Source organism: Pseudopodoces humilis, chromosome 3, assembly GCF_049639895.1.
Source record: "Pseudopodoces humilis isolate 2021_Gansu_Grassland_sample_001 chromosome 3, ASM4963989v1, whole genome shotgun sequence".
NCBI lineage: Eukaryota > Metazoa > Chordata > Aves > Passeriformes > Paridae > Pseudopodoces > Pseudopodoces humilis.
The window spans coordinates 19,256,296-19,274,998 of NC_142202.1; the positions used below are offsets into that span (position 1 = coordinate 19,256,296).

The 18,703-nt window shown below is 35.4% G+C and overlaps 1 protein-coding gene across 1 annotated transcript in view; it reads right to left on the reverse strand.

Moving 5' to 3' along the window:
• The window catches only part of SPATA17 (spermatogenesis associated 17), an 85,625-nt gene that overhangs the window by 15,295 nt on the left and 51,627 nt on the right, over positions 1 to 18,703 (reverse strand). The window contains exons 7-9 of the mRNA XM_005523326.2: positions 18,191 to 18,391; positions 12,904 to 13,055; positions 4,488 to 4,626 (exon numbers count right to left, since the gene is read on the reverse strand). Coding sequence (XP_005523383.1) covers positions 4,488 to 4,626; positions 12,904 to 13,055; positions 18,191 to 18,391 — 492 coding nt within the window. The remainder of the gene's footprint in view (positions 1 to 4,487; positions 4,627 to 12,903; positions 13,056 to 18,190; positions 18,392 to 18,703) is intronic.

An 18,703-nucleotide genomic window follows, 5' to 3' on the forward strand; every position in this document is an offset into this window, starting at 1 on the left:
GAAGGTAAGAAAAATGGAGTTAAGGTGGAATTTAAGTAAATTTCAGTATAGTCAGGGATGGGAAAGCACAAATAGTGTATCAAAAATTCTGCCTCACAATGACATCATCCACTAGACATGACTGTTTTATGTGTTGAGATAGAACTAATTTTCAAACAGAAAAAATCTCTTCCCACCCCCAAGATTTTTTTCTGTTTTCTCTATTAACCCAGATTGAAAATCTGTCAGTTCTTGGACAAAGAGCCAAATTTATGCCTACTGTAAAGCAGTGCAACTATACTTTTCATTATACATATGTAACATTCTTTATATAAATTCTGGCTTGGAATATGTACTCATACTTGTTTTTGTCTGTTATGTATGTCATAATTTAATTAAATACTTCTGAAACTTCATGCAATCACAGTTAAAGGTAATCACTGTTGAACAAAAGCAACTGAAGCTGTTGATTGTGCCTTTATCTACACTGGCTGAATCCGAGCCTGTAATTCTCTGCCTCTGGTGACAAAGATGGAAGTGATATAATTTATATATGGAACAACTATTGCCTGCTACGCAGTACAGTGTGAAAATGCCAGCAGTGTTGACCAGAGTCCTGCTTCCACTGCTCCACCAAAAGAAGAAATGTGCTGGTGGTGAATTATGAGGGCTATTTTTCCTAGCCCAGGCAAGGCCATAATAATCAGAATTATTTGAAGTTGATATTTGATTAACGCTGGCAGTACTCTATAAGTGATTTCCACTAGTCAACATGTAATTATTTAATTATTTCCCATTATTAATGGAATGAAACAATTCAAAACAAACAGCTAGAATGACTGTTTTGCCAGAAGCTCATAAGCATCAATTCATACATGTAGAAATCTTACTAAAATTATATCAAGCTGGCCTGTTGAACTTGAAAGGCATATTTTATCCCAATCAATGCATGAAAGTAAAATTATCAATAGCTAAGGCATGTTTCTCTGCTGTACAGTTCAGCTGTAATGATCCTCACACACTGCACTTGCACATCAATTATGATAATCATAATCACGGTCGTTAAGCTGAATGTTCATTATTATCAGGATGCTGGTGACAGCAGATTCAATCATCGGGTGCAATGGGCAGGCAGTCACAGACCCACCCAAGTTTCTGCAGACAGCGTTGTGCCACATTAAATCTACGATGTGTTCCACATCCCACTCCATTCCAAAAGCTGTAGACGGTAAAGGTCAACTTTATGTTCTGTGCAATATGCTTAGGTTCTCTAAATTAATTCTTTGCAGTCCTGGGTATTTTTATGCTTTGTAGATAATAAAATCCTGTTTAGGGCCAAAATGCCTGTGCAAATAATGAAACTGTGATTCAGTTGTACTGTAATTCACCTATAATAAGGCATCAGAGAGAAGAATTTATCAGAATGGAACATCTTAAACTATCACTTCCTGAATTTTACAAATAAGAAAACATTAAATGCTGTCATTAAAGTCAGTTTTCTAAAATGCATATGCAAACTAATTCAAATACCGATTAAAGACTGTAAGCTTTCATTTCTGCCTCAGCAAATATGAACATATGTGAGTGTTTTGACAGCTGAAAGACTATAAAGACTATGGTTAGCTATTTGATCCCTTGACTGTCCACCTACATTGGAATCTATCACTGTAGATTAAATTCCTAGTGACTAGTACATTTTTTACATTGTAATTTCTCATATTAATTCTACCAAAGGCATTGAAAAGTATTTATATAGATAATGTAAAACTTAAAATATATAAGCATTTTTATGTTTTATACTGATTTACTGAGTAAACTAACTAGATTCAGCTTCACTAAAGGCAGTGTTTCCATTCCTTGTTTATTTATAATGAAGAATTAGAACAGAACACTTCTTCCCTTAACTCAAACTTCTTTGAAATGTAAACGGAGTGAGATAAAATTTTCAGATTATAACTAGATGAAAAAAAAAAAGAACTACTAACTTTTCCTCACATAGATATGGTAGTAATTATGTTTAGAGGAAGTCTGTGCTAATACTGCTTCATTTTCCAGAAGATATGTAACAAGGTAATATTTTTCATTGTTGCTCATTTTGCTTCTAAAGTAATTATATAATTTACATACTAATCTTTTTGTGACTTGAATTAAATTGCATAGCAATAAACACATGAAAACCTCAGGAAAATACAACTAGAACATGCTCGTGCACACACACACACAAAGAAACTTTTTGTATTTAATATTAAAAAAAGCCGGCTAATAACAGCTAACATCAAATAATACCTCAGCAGTTCAGGTGGGTCACTGATCCTCTGACCACTGACTTCACTCCTTGGAAGAACTTACACAGTCTTACCAGCAACAATACAAGAAACTTGTTTAGCATAAGACTGTCAGAAGCTGAGTAGAGATCAGTTTTATCAGCTACTCAGGTTGTAATAGAGGTGGCATCCACAAAAATATAACCTTGTGGTAAACTCAAAGGCGGGTTGTGTTTAGCAGACAAACTATTAAGCAAAGATCCATTTTTTTCTCAAAAGTATTTTTTAAATGCCCTTTTGTCTTGTGATTCATTAGAACAGATCATTTTTTTCATAGGACTGATGTATTCAAAGTTTTCATACAGTTTAGAAATAAGAAAGTGACATAGAGTTCTATCAAATTTAGCAGTTAGGAAAGTATGACCTCACACCTGCCTATAGGCCTTTTTCCATTAAATTGCCATGAGGAGCTTGAGGTTTTGTGGTTCTTTTCGAGTTTTTTCCTGATAATAATGACCCATTAAAGCAGTAGGTATGTCATAAATAGCCCTTTTCTCCTCTTATCTCTCTGCTAGGGTAAGTGGCTCCTAATGGAAGCTTCATATTGATTTAGAATTGGGGTTGGAAGGCTCTGTGTCATGTTGGGTTAATGTATACAGCTATTCACCTCCAGAGATTTAGGTTGATATCTATCCAAGAGCACAAGTGAGGTTTTTTTTTGCTAAGCCCATAGTTTATATATGTGTAATATGACATACATTATAAATATCTTTAGATTTTTGATATCATCATCTGAGCCTGAGCAAGAACTACTAAGAACTGGAAAACCAAGTCTTTACAGGACGAGTGCCAGAAATAAGACATAAAGATCTTTTTATACATCATACTTATGCTGTGGGTCTTCAGCCAGTCATATCTTCCACTCCTTGCTTTTGAAAGACAAATTCAGATCTTTTTGTTTGATTGTTGATATTACATTTGCAAGGAGATATCATTAATGCATACTGAAATACCAAAATTTTACTCTTAGCTAATTTTTAAACCTTAAAGTTTTGTGGAAAAATCTTTTTAAAATGTTCCTTTTCAAACTAAAATTCCTTGGAATTTGCTTTATATTTACAAAGGTTAAACAGCTTTCAAGGAAATAATTTATCATATCTTACAAAATCACAGAATTCTTTAGGTAAGAAGAGTCCTCTTGAGATCACCCTCTACAGCCTCCCTACTCAGCTAGAGCAGGTTGCCTAGACTATGGATATATCCAAGGATAAAGATTCTACAACCTCTTTGGGCAACCTGGGCCAGTGCTCTGTCAACCTCACACAAAAGAAGAAGAAGAAGAAGAAAAAAAAGTGTTTTCTTTTTTTTAGATGGAATTTCATGCACTCCACTTGTGTTCATTGACTCTTGTCCTGTCACTGGATACTACGGAGTCTGAGAAAAGTTTGGGGTCCTGTTCTTCCTTCAGTCTTATCAGGTGTTTATGCACTTTAATAGGCTCTCCCCTGTGCCTTCTCTTCTCCAGAATGACATGCTCCAGCTGTCTCAGCCTTTACTCCTACAAAAGATGCTTTAGTCCCCTAACTATATTGTAGAGAGTGCAGCACAGAGCCGAAGTCCATTATCCTTTTTGTACTCAGAAATTTTAAAGTGATTAAGATACCTAATACAAATAGAAGTAATGCAAACCCTACACAAACGCATGTTCTGAGAAAAATTACCTCTTGCAGCACTACAAAACCAGACATATATGAGATGCTCCTGACAAAGCAGGCAATTATGTCTTCTTAAAATAAAAAACAGCTATTCACTAGTTTTAAGATTTTTCTAAAGAGTGTGAGCAGTAAAATATTGTGTTGTTTTAATCAGGTTTTGCTATAATTTCCTGAAGGTTTACCCTAATGTGTAAGAGTAAATATACAAACTCTCTTAAATCAGAAAAGGCAAAACAAACAGAATGAAACCTAGCAAAATGTATGTAATGGGAGCTTTACTTAATCAGGATCTTAAAGCCTGATCTTGTAGGACCAACAGGTGTTGGGTTTCCTCAATTGAACCTGGCTGAATTTACCAGAGTCAAGGAAATCTCACATCTCATCACAGCTCTAACTACGTGATTTTATAACATGCTAGAAAGAATCCCATTGGACTGCATGATCTCTGGATCATACTGAAATTCACTTAGTTCTAATAAGATAGCAATCTAAAAAAGTAAATAAATCCTTGATTTTTGCAGTGACTTACTTTGTCTGCTATCCACTTCTTAGGATATACTTCTCTGAAATATTTAGTTCCATAGGCTTCTTGTCCATATTTGCCTGACTTACAAAGTGATGGCTCATACTTCTCATCATTTTTATGATATGAAGAAAATGGCAGAAATCTGAAATTCAAGAATATTTTAAAATCATTTATGCTCTTCTCTAGGTGCCACATGATTGATGTAAATCAATGCTGCAGGAGATGTCACAGACACATGTTGCTGATATTTTTCAGTATCTTATTAATGTTCCCTCTTAGTATTGTGAGAAAATTACTGCAATATCTCCTGCAGCTTCTTTCAGATTAAATTTGGAGCAAAGAGATAGTGAGTTTCAGCAGGATAAAATGAAGATTTTGTGTACAAGGTACTAACTTGGTTCACTGGCATGAGTGGATTATCACTTTGTCTGTATCTGCACTAAGAACTGGTGGGATGTGCAGGACGATCAGGGTGCTCCCTTTGCTGGGAGGTGCATGCTGATACCTCAGGTCCTAGCAGGCAGTGCAGCTTGTGCCAGCTGCCAGTGGCAGGCACCCCCCATGCACGAGGACAGAGATCACCTCTGGAGATAGACATCCTTTGGTATAACCAAAGCTAAATAAACCAAAATCTCATTTAACAGAGCAGAAACTTGCACATGCTTGTAAACCACAAAACTAAGAAATTGTTTCTTCAGAATTCACAGACTGTGTACTTCACTCTTAAGTTATAATTAAATCCTAAATAGTGATCTTTTTGAGACAGGTTCTTTCATTTTTGGTCATAATGATGATGGACTTGCTGCTTACATAGTGCTAGCGAGCAGTGAACCTGATGGAAGGGGTTTTCAGATGGATGTCCCTAACTGTCATGGACAACCACGGGGTTTTTGGGTAAGTTCCACAGCAAACTGTAGGAAGGAAGGTGAAAAACATCTTGTATATACAAGATTGGCAAGACACCCTAGAAACACATCTTAGTTCCTTCTATTTCAGTTTCCAGGAGAGTCATGAGAGCAAACAAGTACATTTTACTACAAAGTAAAACATGGGCAATTAAATTTATCATTGCTGGTATTCTGAAAAAATCAACATGTTTTCTTAATTCTAGAAGTGAAGGAAAAAATATATGTCAGTAAAATTAGAAAGATATGCTTCAGAAGTTTAAAACATCACTTTTAAATGCCATGACAAGAAGTGTAGTTAATTAGAACCCTTCCTTAGCTGAAAGCTTTTCAGAATCCAGAGTCACTATAAGAGTTAGGCAAACAAAATTTTGATTAAAATAAGGATTAAAATACCCTTTGTCTCTCAGCTGACACAGCTGATACAGTTATTTGACTAACTGATTTATCAGAAACTGTTTGAGTGGTTTTTAAAATTATTTTCTTTTCACCTCATAAAAAGAAATGGTTTTAGAATCTTTCCAGCTATATCAACTTCTATCACATGCCACAAACAAATGTCATATAAAATTAGTGAAAGGAAAACCCTGAGTTAGCAGACTTTTAAATAATAAAAAGCTATAGTAGTAGCATGTGTATACCCATGGGAAAGGACACCCTCACACAAGACAGATTAGGGTACTTGTAATGCTAATTTGCACATGGGATGGACATCACACACACACAAAAATTAATGTGGCCCCAGTGTCCCAGAAAATACATCGAAGGTGCTGTGAGCTGGCTGCTCCACTTGCAGTTTTTATCACCTCTGAATTGCATTTTAATAGTACATTTTTCTTTTGTTCAGACATTAAAGAAAATTGGCTTTCTCAGGGGATTGAATAGCTGAGAAGACAAGGCTTGCAGTTTTGGGATTTGCCCGTATATGCACAGAATTTAGTTGAGACATAGCATTTATAATTTAACATGAATACCATGTCTGTAAAATTTATACACAAAATTATTAAAAAACCTTGAGGACAGCAGAAATAAATTATTATAGTTTTCCTTAAGAAATTTCTATATAGAGGTTTTGATTTTACTGTGGGTCAGTTAATCTTTGTCTTTTTGCCAAGCAAATTCTCAGAGTAAGTTAGGTTCTACTATGATTCCAAAAAACCCTCCAAAATTAACACTTTGAGACACAGCTAGCAGTATGTTCTTTTAAATGAAAGAACAAAAATGTAATAAGGTGTAATACAAGCTTTTTCTTCCCTTTATACTTCTGCTCTCAGAGTCAGGGGGCATATCCTTAAAGTGATGATGCTGTAGCTACAAGAAAGGATCACATGCTTGCAAATTCAGTGTCTGCTTAAAGTGAGAATTTTTATTATGTGAATAAGTAATTAAAAAAATTACAACAATTTTTTGTGTTAAATAGGGTAACCAAATTAATGGGAGTAATACAAAAGTCATTACACGCCCCCAACCAATAATAATAGCAAGAAGTAATAGCACGGCAAAACACTTCAGTAACGGTTTTATGTTCTGTAGCTCTTTGTATACACCTGACACAGCTTTTCCCAAAATTAATAACAGTATGTGCTCTGCAAGTGATAGAAGAGAGTGATGGAAGAAGAAAGTTAAATTCAGGCAATGGCAGGATACCATTATCAACTGTACAAGTTTAGATTTCAATAGTTTAGATTTCAAAACATTCACTCATTATTCCTACATCTAGGTTTCAGCTTTTCCTTGTGATTTAAGTGTAAATTCAGAAATTCTTAAAGGTTTTCAGTAAACATGACAGAGGCAGAAGTACCAATCATAGAAGGATTAAATTCTGTATTGATGTTTTATTGTGCTGTAAGACAAAGTCAGTATAAGCTGAGACTACCCAAAATATTATTTAATGGAAGGTAAACTTTCCCCAAATAGATATATTGAAAAGTTTAAAAATATTTAATCTCAGCCTGAATGAGAGAGACGCCAAAGAATACATTCAAAGTGGGGAAAGGTTTGGAACCAAAAATGGGGAACCACAAGTGGCAGTATTACTCCTACATAACCTGAGAAGGACCAGGACCAAGGCTGGCTGTGTCACTGGGGATGAAGGCCAGCTGCACTGCTGCCAGGACCCCTCTGTATTGAACCTAATTAGCCTAAAAATACCTAGAAGCCTTTGCTTAGTAGCCAAACCAGGACCTGACAGCTGCTAGAGGTATTTAAATTTTAAAGACACCACAGATATTTATTGCTAACAAAAATAAACATTGTTTTATCTGTCATCCTTTGCTGGACCTTCCATCTACTATTAATTTCACCTTTCTAATCCTTTTGTCCCTCACACATTTACACTCCCCCTCCATGATTTTTGTTCCTGCATTCCTTACCTACCATTTCTTCCCTTTAGTCTGTCTCTTTTATTGCAATCTCTCTCACTATTTTGACAGGATTTGGAAGAGGCCTTTTAGATGCTGAATGTTTCCCAGTTGGGTTGACAGAGATGACAGAAGCAGCAGCAGGAGCTGGTTTCTCGTGTCTATGGCAGTGTGAGAGGAGCACAGCACCGCAAGCAGGAAAGACAATTTCACAGGTCCATCACCGACTGCTGGGCAGCAGTGTCTCAATCCTATATGGTACTTACCAATAGGACACAGGACAGAAGCAGGACTTTTTATTGAAATTTAAATGACAACAAAAAAACAGAGTGGTCCTTCAGCATATTCTCCAAACCTGCCCATGAAGCAGAATTCCAGCAGTCTAGTGGAGCAAGCAGGTGATACTGATCCCAGAAATGCTTCAAAACATACCCAGACTTCTAAGAACTGCCAGATCTGCTGGACTGACACACATGCTGCACTGCCAGGGCACAGTTAGAAATATAAAACAGAATACTGCTTATGTGGTTTTTCAAACTTCCATATTTTTATATACTGTACATTCTTGTAATTTAGTAGAAAAGATGCCAGCAAAATATTAACCCTATGATATTGTTAAATTTTTATCTAAAGTGTTTTTATACAATAGTAATTCAATTCCTTGTTGTCTTGATTTAATTCAAATAAGACTATTTTATCTCACTTTGAAGAACTCCATGACCAATTAGCTCCAAACAAGCCATGCTTCTCTATCAGGAATCTGTGAATATTTTATCTTCTTTTTTTTTGCATTCATAAAACATTACATCAGTTTTAAGCTTTCAAATTTGGATTATACCTGAAGTAATTTTTTTATCAAATCAAATAGTGTCTATCTTTTCACTTGGGGAACAAAGAAGGAAGCATAATGGTTTTCCATAGCAAAACAAGTGCAGCAGGGCAGACATTATTTAGTTTATAATGTGTGTATATTAAAATCAAAGTGTTAGACACAAGAATAAAGATTATATATTTTATTTAGCATATCAAGTGACATTATCTGTAGTGCACTGTTTTTGCTATGAGAAACCTACTTGGGTGCATCAGTACAAACACTGTTTCTGGTAATATACTAAATACATGGTTTATTGGAAAAGTATCGATTACTTTGATTGTAACATCACTAAATCTAAAAATCCTCTGGCCATTTTTATTTAACTCCTGTCTGCAAAAATGTAAAGTGGCAAATAAAAGCACAGTCTAGTTCTTGTAGGAAGTAAAAGAGATCCCTTCTACAGCAAATTCCAGAATTTCTTAATTATACACAGACTTATTATCTGTATCCCCAGTGCTATAAAGTACCAGAACTTCATTAGAAAAATTAAGATGGAAAAATGAAGGCACTACTTTGTAAACTTCCAGTGGAAATTAGCTGGAAGAAGCAGAGGAATACTGGATCAAAAGAGGGTAATCATGCTTAACTGTGCCCTAGAGCACCCGCATGTATAATACGATTTGCACAGTAACTACCTCTCCTATTACTGCTTGTTTGGAGTATTCTGTGTTAATGGGGTTAGCTAATTTAGTATTTTAACTTAAAAAGACTCTGCTGATTAATAAATGTTGCACACTGTGCTAGTAATTAAAATAAATGGAAGAGTTACAAATAGAAGTTGAATTGTTAAGAAAACATTATCTGAAAATATATGATAATCCCTGTTTATCATAATACAATAACAGTCCAGAAAATATGCAAATTGCTGAAGTTGCAAAGCATATAAGAAACTAAGTGCAATTTGAAAAAAGTTTTCAGATATGTTGTGTTTGTTTGACATAAAATGTACTAGCCATTTTCACTGCAGCTAAGTCAGTAAAATATTTTATAACTCTATAAATGAAAGATTTTTTTTTTTAAATTCTAAAACTTAAAGTGACCTGCATTTTAAGTTTTCTTACCATTAATACTAGGCAGCACAGCAGCACCTGAGCTGCTGTAATGAAAAGCACCATCTTGCTGAAAATAAGCCCATGAGGAACCGGGCGCTGCTGTATTCACATGGCACGGGAGAGACAGGATGTGCTAACATTGCTGCACATGAGTGAACCAGTGCGGCCAAGACCAGGCTGTGCATCTCCAGCACAGCACCGGGCACAGACAGAGCCAGAAGCTGGGATGATGTTTCTGATGTCACACCAGAAGACTACAAAAAATTAGGAAACTAAGCCTTACACAATTGCTATCACCACACTGCATCTCGTTCTGATGTTTGTTGACTTCATAAAGATGTTTATTAATATACTTTGAAGTATGAGGCATGTTATATGAGACAGATTTCATCAGAGTTAATGAAAATAATTTACATTTTTGTCCTCTGGAAAATTAGGCCAGCATGCGGCTGCACACAAGTGAGGAAAGAACTTCTTATGCTTTGTCTAAATCCACTGGACCCAGCAGTTGGTGTCTCAAACTAGACACTATATTAAGTGGCCATCCCAAAGGAATGCAATTGTCATTCCTATCCATGTGGAGGGGGAAATCACTTCATTTGTATGAAAAATAGCACAATAAGGTAGTAACAGCTTCAATTACATGAGAAAAGGGAATCATTCTTATTAGACTGGATTGCCCAGTTGCTTTTCCGTTATAGAATAGGAAATTCCAACAGTTGCTTTAAGCAAGCACAGGAATATTCTCTTTTGGTTTCATTTGTACTGCTTCTGCCTGCCTCACTCTCTCACAGCTTTTCCAAATTTTTTCTGCATTTTGTCAAAAGCAAGAACTTTCTTGCCATTTCTTTAAGAGCTTGCAGTACTCATCCTATCATCCTGTAAAAATTGCTTTTAAGAACCTTTATAATCAGAGGTGTGTGAGAATTCTGAATGTTGCTAAAAATTTCAGGTATACATGCCAACAATCTTTCTGTCTTAAGAGATCCCACACAGTAGTCATTCTAGAAATATACATATCAAGGATTCAGTCTGTCATTTCATGCAAACACAAGCTTTCTCAAAAAAATACCACATACTTCTGCTGCTCTTTCTCTACTTATTTTCTAAAACAGAAGAATAATCAGCATAGGAAGCACTACCAGGAAGAAATAAAGTCCCAAAGTACACAATTACATGGCAAGAAACAGAAATTTGTCAATTCATAATAGACACTGCTGAGAAAAAACTACTGTAGAATCTGAGTAACCCTTTGCTGGCTCCTCCCTGGAGACCAACATCCCACACAGCAGCTGCAGCATTGCTAGTGAGCATTAGTCCTGGTGATGACCTGCAGCTCTGTCATCACCTTTTCAAGGTTACAGATGTGACCCTTGCATGGTTGGTTGAATAAGAAGCACAAATGGAATGATCACAGCCTGAAAATGTATAATACACTTTGCATTTAGTGTGCATGAAGCTGAGAATCATTGATTGTTGGGACATTGCTTCTGTGCATTAAGGATGGAATTAAATGCTTCCTTAACCATAAGGTAAATAAAGACCCCACATCAAATAATATGTACCAAAGTTGGAGGCTCCAAATTTAAACTGTACAAGACCAAATCTTCACAATTCCCTCACTGAAGAGTCAGTGAAACATTTATTGCAAGGTCTGACCTTCTGAAAGTGTTGACAGTAATGTCTGGGGTAAACTTCATCAAATAAAGACTGGGCAATATAGTTATGCCTATAAATGAAGAACATCAGCTATCCTCAGTTGGAATGCATCAATCACAACTAATTCAAGGAAGAAAACATTTTAAATGAGAGGTAGTGTATTCATTACTACGTAGTGATAGGGGTTATTTTAAATTTCACCAGCAGAAATTAGATATAAAAATGAAAAGAAAAAAAGCACAAATTTAAGCTGAGATGTGAAAATTAAGCTGTTTCCTCCTCCTCACACCAATAAATGAAAGAATACAGAGAGAAATAGAAAAGAGAGTATATGTTTACTTGTAACTGAACTCCGTTATTATACTGGTATTAAAGGAATAAAAAGTGCTATCGCTCACTAAACAAACAAACAAAAAAAACCCACCAAAAACATTGTCCAAAAGTGAAAAAGTAGTCTAAATAAAATATTTTAATTTCAAAACCGTTTTTGAGTAGCATTTTCATTCAAAGATATTATTAATATTAAATTGGGGGAAATGGTCCAACAATAAAAACATAGAAGCTAAACCATGTAAACACAATTGATTCTGGCAGTCTTAAGTCCCAGTCTTGAAGTTTACACATAGCAATATGGAGCTGATAAAAAAGTGTGAAAGAGATCAAAGATAGCAAAACATCATGTGCCAATGAACATAGGCTGCTCATGAGGAAAAGTGATTCCCTTCTGTCCTGAATTCTGGTATTGAAGGGCCAAAGGATTGCCAAGAGCAATGAATTCAAGGGAAAGGTTGGCAAAACATAATTCTTTTTCTATTTAACTACAAAGCCAGAGAAAGGGACTTAGCAGGCTTTTATTATAACTGGACAAAACAGTGTTTAACAGTCCACCGTGCCAAAAAAAACAAAAACAAAAAAACAAATGTTTTGGCAATAACCTTAAATCATTTGGGACAGAAGCCTTAATCCTTTGGGATGGATTATGCCTGTATTTGAGATTTTATGGAAACTAACTGGCCTGTCTGACACTATTACAGCTGCTATGGCTTAAGAAATCAAACTGCTTCAAAGATGATTCCAGTTTTTGTATCATGTTCTAACATGCAACATATGCTCCCTCCCCTTCCAAGTGAGCTGTGGTACCCTTCTGGGAGTGAAAACAAGTCTCATTGGCATGCAACACCATTTTTCCTCCCATAACCAGTAAGTTCCCAGAATATAAAGACTGAAACAGTATTTTTTTCCTTGGCAAGATGCATGTGGCAAGACAGAAATTGCATTTATTTTCTTATTTCCCATTAAAGCCGTCTGTTGCATCACATATTATTATTATTGCAAGTACTTTTACAGATTCATAGATATAGATGGCACATGTCACACAATTACAAGATAGGGTCTCTGCCCTGAGCAGTTTATAATCTAAGGACACAGAATTTAGAAGTATATACATAAAATGTTTTCTAGTAAGCTGTCAGGTTTGACATTTCATTTTGTCAGGCATGAAAGGTTTCTGAAAGCAACGGAATAAAGAAAACATTCTCACAACAATATAAGAAAAACCAAAGAACTCACTCATTGTCATGTAAGGGATTTCTCCATTCCTCCCTTTGTGTTGCCTCTTTGGCCTTGGCTGGTGGTGAATACATTGATTCTCTTACTCGCAGAGTTGGTTCCAAAGGCTTGTAGCGCTGCTGCAACACTTCAGCAGGATTGCGGAAAGGCCCCTGAAAGTTGTAGGATAGTACAAGTATTTTATTTTGGGGTTACAATTCTTTCCTTTCTCTCTTTTATTCATGGCATATCATTGATGAAACACAACACAGAATGTTTGGGAAGTGTAGCAAGACTCTTCCTACAAAATAATTAAAGCACTTTGTTTTGGTAGAGACTTACATAAAGATTGATAACATACTCTAAGGCTTCAAAGAGAGTGAGAAATGTGCACTGCAAATTTATTTAACTACTAATAAAGACTTAGTATTTTAAAAAAATATGTTGTCAGAACTGATTAGGAAGATATTGTCTTTACTTAGAAAAACATATTGGTGAAATAAAAAACAAGCATTAACTATATCTAAATTCTACTTGAGCAGAAAACTTAAGTATTTCATTTGCATAGAAGAAACTTTAAAGAACATGCCCTTTTAACTATAAACCTACCTAGAAGGGAACTAAATGCACGGCTTAAGATACAATTCTTCTAACGTAATTCATTACTTCAGTATTATAGGTGTATAGTTCATTTCTGAAAAGTCTAATTTCACATTAACTCTGTAATTCTTAAAAATACATGTCTCTTTTTCCCAGAGTATAATGTTTAATAACTGATTGTATTGGTATCTACCATTTAACAACATGGACAAATAGCAGCAGGAAGTCGTCTCCCGTGCTGCTGAAGTGACATATCCTATATAACTCATTTCTAGCATTAACCCTTAAGAACTTACCTGGAATATAATTAGTGCCCTGTGCCACTCAGGACAGTTTAATGGCAACCCCAGACCTAAAACTATTACCAATTAATTTTTATTTTTGTCATTGTTGATCTTGCAATGAACTAATAAAATATTTTGAGTCTATGAACAGACAAAGAATCCTACTCACTGCCTTTATTCTTAAAGATATCCTTCTTTAAATAGGTTATCACTAACAAGTCACAGCTGGAGTTACTGCAAGCACTGAGTGAAGACTGTGGGGCTAATAAAAAGAAATGATTCACGCCTCATTTATGTTCACTTATGTTTTACATTAATAGAAACCAATAATAGGAACCAGTTACCATAAAAGTCATGGACCGTAAATAACACAAATGGCAAATAAGTATCATCTAGTACTTTTCACAGCTGGACAGGAGGATTGCTATATTTGAAAGTATTTAATGGATTTTTATTGGAATTTTACTTTTTAAAGGTGCAGCACCAAGATTTGGAGATCTTTTTGAAGGTCCCAGTAAGCAAATGAGCATAGTATTTACACTTCATGAAGATATTTTCTTGCTTCTATTTGATAAGTCTGGGTAAAAAAAAAATTCATTTAAAAAGAAAACAAAAGTCTTCAAAAAACAGAATGAAAAGTGAGAGGATAATCAATATTAGAATAGGCCACTAAAACTAGTCAACAATGTTCTAGTGATACATAACCTGATCATCAAGTTATAAAAAACTTCAAAATTCATTATAAAAAATTAATCTTCTTTTACAAGATGTTTGCATTAAGTGGATATATGGCAGAAGGAAGAAAGAAAAGTACTATTACCAAATAATATCAAGATGAATATATTTGCTCCTAAAAGTAGGCTTTCAGAATATTGTATTATTTCTTCACTGAAAAATATTGGCTCATATTCCTCCAGGATAAGTGCCAAATAAGATAGCCAAGCAAGGGGTTTTCTCCACCTTTAATTTCTACAACCTAACTAGAAGTTAGATACATACAAAAGCCCCCAGTCTATAGTTCAAATAAAATTACAACTTCTAATAGGAGAGGGGAAAATGATGTAACTAAGCAAAGGTCCCTCAAAACAAATCTGTGTCATCACTAATGAAAGCAGGGTGTATATAATAATACATAATAAATAAAAATAATTCTAAACATTCCCTGAAGATTTTTACATTTCTCTGAATAATGTATTTGAAGAAATTTACTTAGTAATAAGGACCTCAGGAATGTATCTTAAATTAAGACCTCTAAAAAATCCATGTGTCTATTTGCATTTTACAAGACTAAGACTTTCGGAAGCTGTGGTAGAATGATGCTTAGAAATGTTTTCAAATAGACAATTCTTGGAAGAATTTCAGGCATTCTGCTTCAAAGGGAAATCTTTCTGCGGAGGTCAAGGTAGGAAAGGAGGGGAAGGAGTCAACCAACAATTTTTACCCTGAAGGAAACTCATACAGCTCTAAGCTCTATGTTTGGAATTTGTACTGAGTAGCATAAATCTTGATACCAACTGATTTGCCAAATAAAGGTTAGCAGAACAGAATTACTATTTTATCATACCATCAGAAAGTCATGATAAAAAGTATGATCCACATGAAATTATGCATTCCTCACTGTCTCCATTCCACAACAGATAACAGCATGCAAAAAAATCTAAATGGTAATGTGCATTCTGTTACTAATGTCTTTTAATGAATAGATGACTGGTTTTTGCATTATCTGTGTTTCTATCAAACTATAATTCTAGTTAACTCAGTAAAAATGATAGATCTAATTCATGTAGAAGCATCACTAAAACGTTTCTTTTAAATATTCTACCTTACACACACAGAGCTTACCTACTAAACACTAAAAACCCATTTCCCTATGAGAAAACTGAAAATTATTTTTTTTTCTTTTAAACATATATTATTGACATCCTCATATAAAACATACAAACCTATGGGCAATAAAAATTTTAGATACCTGAAAGAAAGTAACAAGTGGCTCACAGTGAGCCAGACAGATATTAGAAAAAGAAGCTTGGTGATAAAAAGTGTCACCACAAAGAACTAGGACACAAGTATATCTAGTAATTAAATTTCTTATTGTCACACCAGACAACTTTCAGGAGGATGTGTTCTGATGGGTTTTCATTTCCAGCTGTTTCATCAGCTCAAACCAGTGTCCTTTTCTTAGACATACAACCCTAAATTGTCAAAGTGTTGTGCAGGGATTTAGCCGTGTGACTCCCATTAACATCAATAAGAGTCGGGCAGCTAAATCCACGCGCTGTGCTTTGAAAATTTACCCCACAGTGTACATCCCAGGGTGCTGAAAGGATTAAAGTATTATATAGTAAATTCCCTCTTTGAGGTGCAGAAAATAAACAGAACTCTTCTGGTTTGTTCTAAAAGGCTATCTGTGCATGACTGCTGTGCGTGCATCTGAACATAGAAAGGTCTATAAAATATTCCAAATCCAAGCAGAAGCTTGTAAGATACTTTGTATACAGTAAAGCAGTTTTGAAAGAGCAGCTTAACAATGGAAGAACTGTGACTTCCCTATTTATTTAAAAGCCTGATTCCTGTACCATGTCCACAAGGCAAAATCTTTCCTCTTTCCTGAGAGACAATGCAACCAGTCACATCCTGCTCAAGGACTCTTATAGCCCTCTTGGTCCCAGACGGTAAAGCTATAATGTCATGTTTATGTCAGCTCTAAACTCCCTGATCACCCAAACTGCTTGCTGGCTCACACTTTGTCTCAATTCTACTGTGAGTCAATGAGGTCATTCTATGAAGAAGCTCGAGCAGTCAAGGTAGGGAAGGAGGGACAAAGGTAGCCCTGAAGTTGATTCTTACTGTTATAAGCAGAGGGCTCACCTCTACTTCTCAGAGGTATTCTCACAGGCCTGCACCTTCTTAGAACCACAGAATCATAAAGGTTGGAAAAGACCTCAAAGATCATTGAGTCCAAACTTTGACCAAACACCTTGTCAAACTAAACCATAGCACTAAGTGCCATGTACACCCATTTCTTGAACATTTCTGGGGATAGTGACTCCACCAGCTCCCTGGTCATCCTGTTCTAATGCCTGACCACCCTTTCAGTGAAAAAAATTTTTCCTCATGTCCAGCCTGAAGCTTCCCTGGTACAGTTCGATGTTATGTCCTCTTGTTTTGTGACTGGCTCCCTGGGAAAAGAGACCAACCCTCACTTGGCTTACAGCCTCCTTTCAAAGAGTTGTATAGAGCAATATTGATTCAGAGGAGCAAAACACCATTAAAGATATACATACATTGCTTATTTCTCAAATTGTTACATTCCTGAAGATAAGGTAATAGCTTCACTGAAAGTTGCTATGAAGAACTCATTCAAAAGTATTTTCTTTCTAAGCAAGATACAGATAAGGAAATTTAAATATAGAATGGAGTACAAAAAGGGAAAATTTCAGAGGTTCTGAAGATGTTGTATCACTCAAAGTGAAATCAGCATGGAAAGTGCTTGTGTGAGCTAAGTAGGAGATTCAGTAGATTGGGAAAATTGAAAAATTTTTCAGAACAGAGGGAAAGACAGAGTATTTCTATCCCAAAAGTAAATGCATCAGGCACCTACTGGCAAAAGCTACATGTCATCATACTGTCATCAAGTGTGGAACACAAAGGTCTCAAAAGTTTTTCTGCTGTATATATTGGTCATGTTCCCAGCAGCTTTTGATAATAAGGTGGCAAAAACTGTTTTGCCATCTTGTGAGACATTCACTTTGGTGCATTATCTCAGAGATGTCCATTACTTTACAGAAAAGAAAAAAATCCACCTGGAAGATAAGGTGACACCAACTGAAGTTAAAATCGTGACCATGACAGTTAAGATTGGAAGCTGGGAAACTTGTCTGTGATGGAGCACAACATGTAGAAATCTTTGTAATTAGAGATGACACACACTTAGTGGACACAAGAGAGCAGCAACTATTCTGAACTGAGAGGGCGTCTCAGTCTTCATATGGAAAACAATTGCAAACTGAGGAAAAAGTTATCACAAGTGCTTTGTTTTTCCTATCACCTTTCATTTCTCTTTTTTGTTTTTTCATTATTTAAGATTGGAAATTAAGAATTCTAGCTCTAATGAATCCTAATATTGATAATTATATCAGGTCATACCTTTGAAATATCATAAATTACACTTTTCTTCCCAAAGGACAAAAACAACATATCAAGAATCATATTTGCCTGTTCCTACATAACACCTAGATTTCTTTTTCTTTAAGTCAAATCTGGATCAAAGACTTTATATCTTCAATGCAAGCACTAGGTTTATATTTTTTTAAAAAATCACAAAAGGGATTTTCAGACCTAGTGATCCATCTCAAGATATTCTGTGATAATCTATGATAAAAGATGTGAGCAAAAGCTGCCTCAGAGTCACTGGAAAATATTACCTGAGGTTTTTGTCTGTCAGCAGGTAGCAGAGGCAGTGCTGTGACAAAAGCTGGAGGCTTTTTACATGTTGGCCAGTCATAGAGCTCAGCAAAGGGACTCTTCACTTGCTGCTTTCTGTGGGTCAGTGGCTTTGACTTCCGTAGCAGCAGTTCCATTGGATCTGGGGATTTTTTGAATGGCGAATTGTAGATGCCTGGAATCTGAGCAGAAAATGGGATTATCTTTGACTTCAACTCATTTAAATTTCTACATACACTAGGAACAAAACCAGACAGTGGCACCTGCTGCACTTTCAAAAGTAAAACAGTCCTTGGTTAGGGAGAAATAGAAGAGAATTTATGGAATACCAAAACCAAATTGTTTTTTTCCCAACAAAATGTCCACAATAAATTCCTGAATAACTATTACAATGTGTTTAGTCTTAATAGCATAAAACATGTGAAAAACAAATATTTTGCACAATGACTTCTAAATTATTACTAAAATAGAAAGGTTCATTCATCACTGAATTT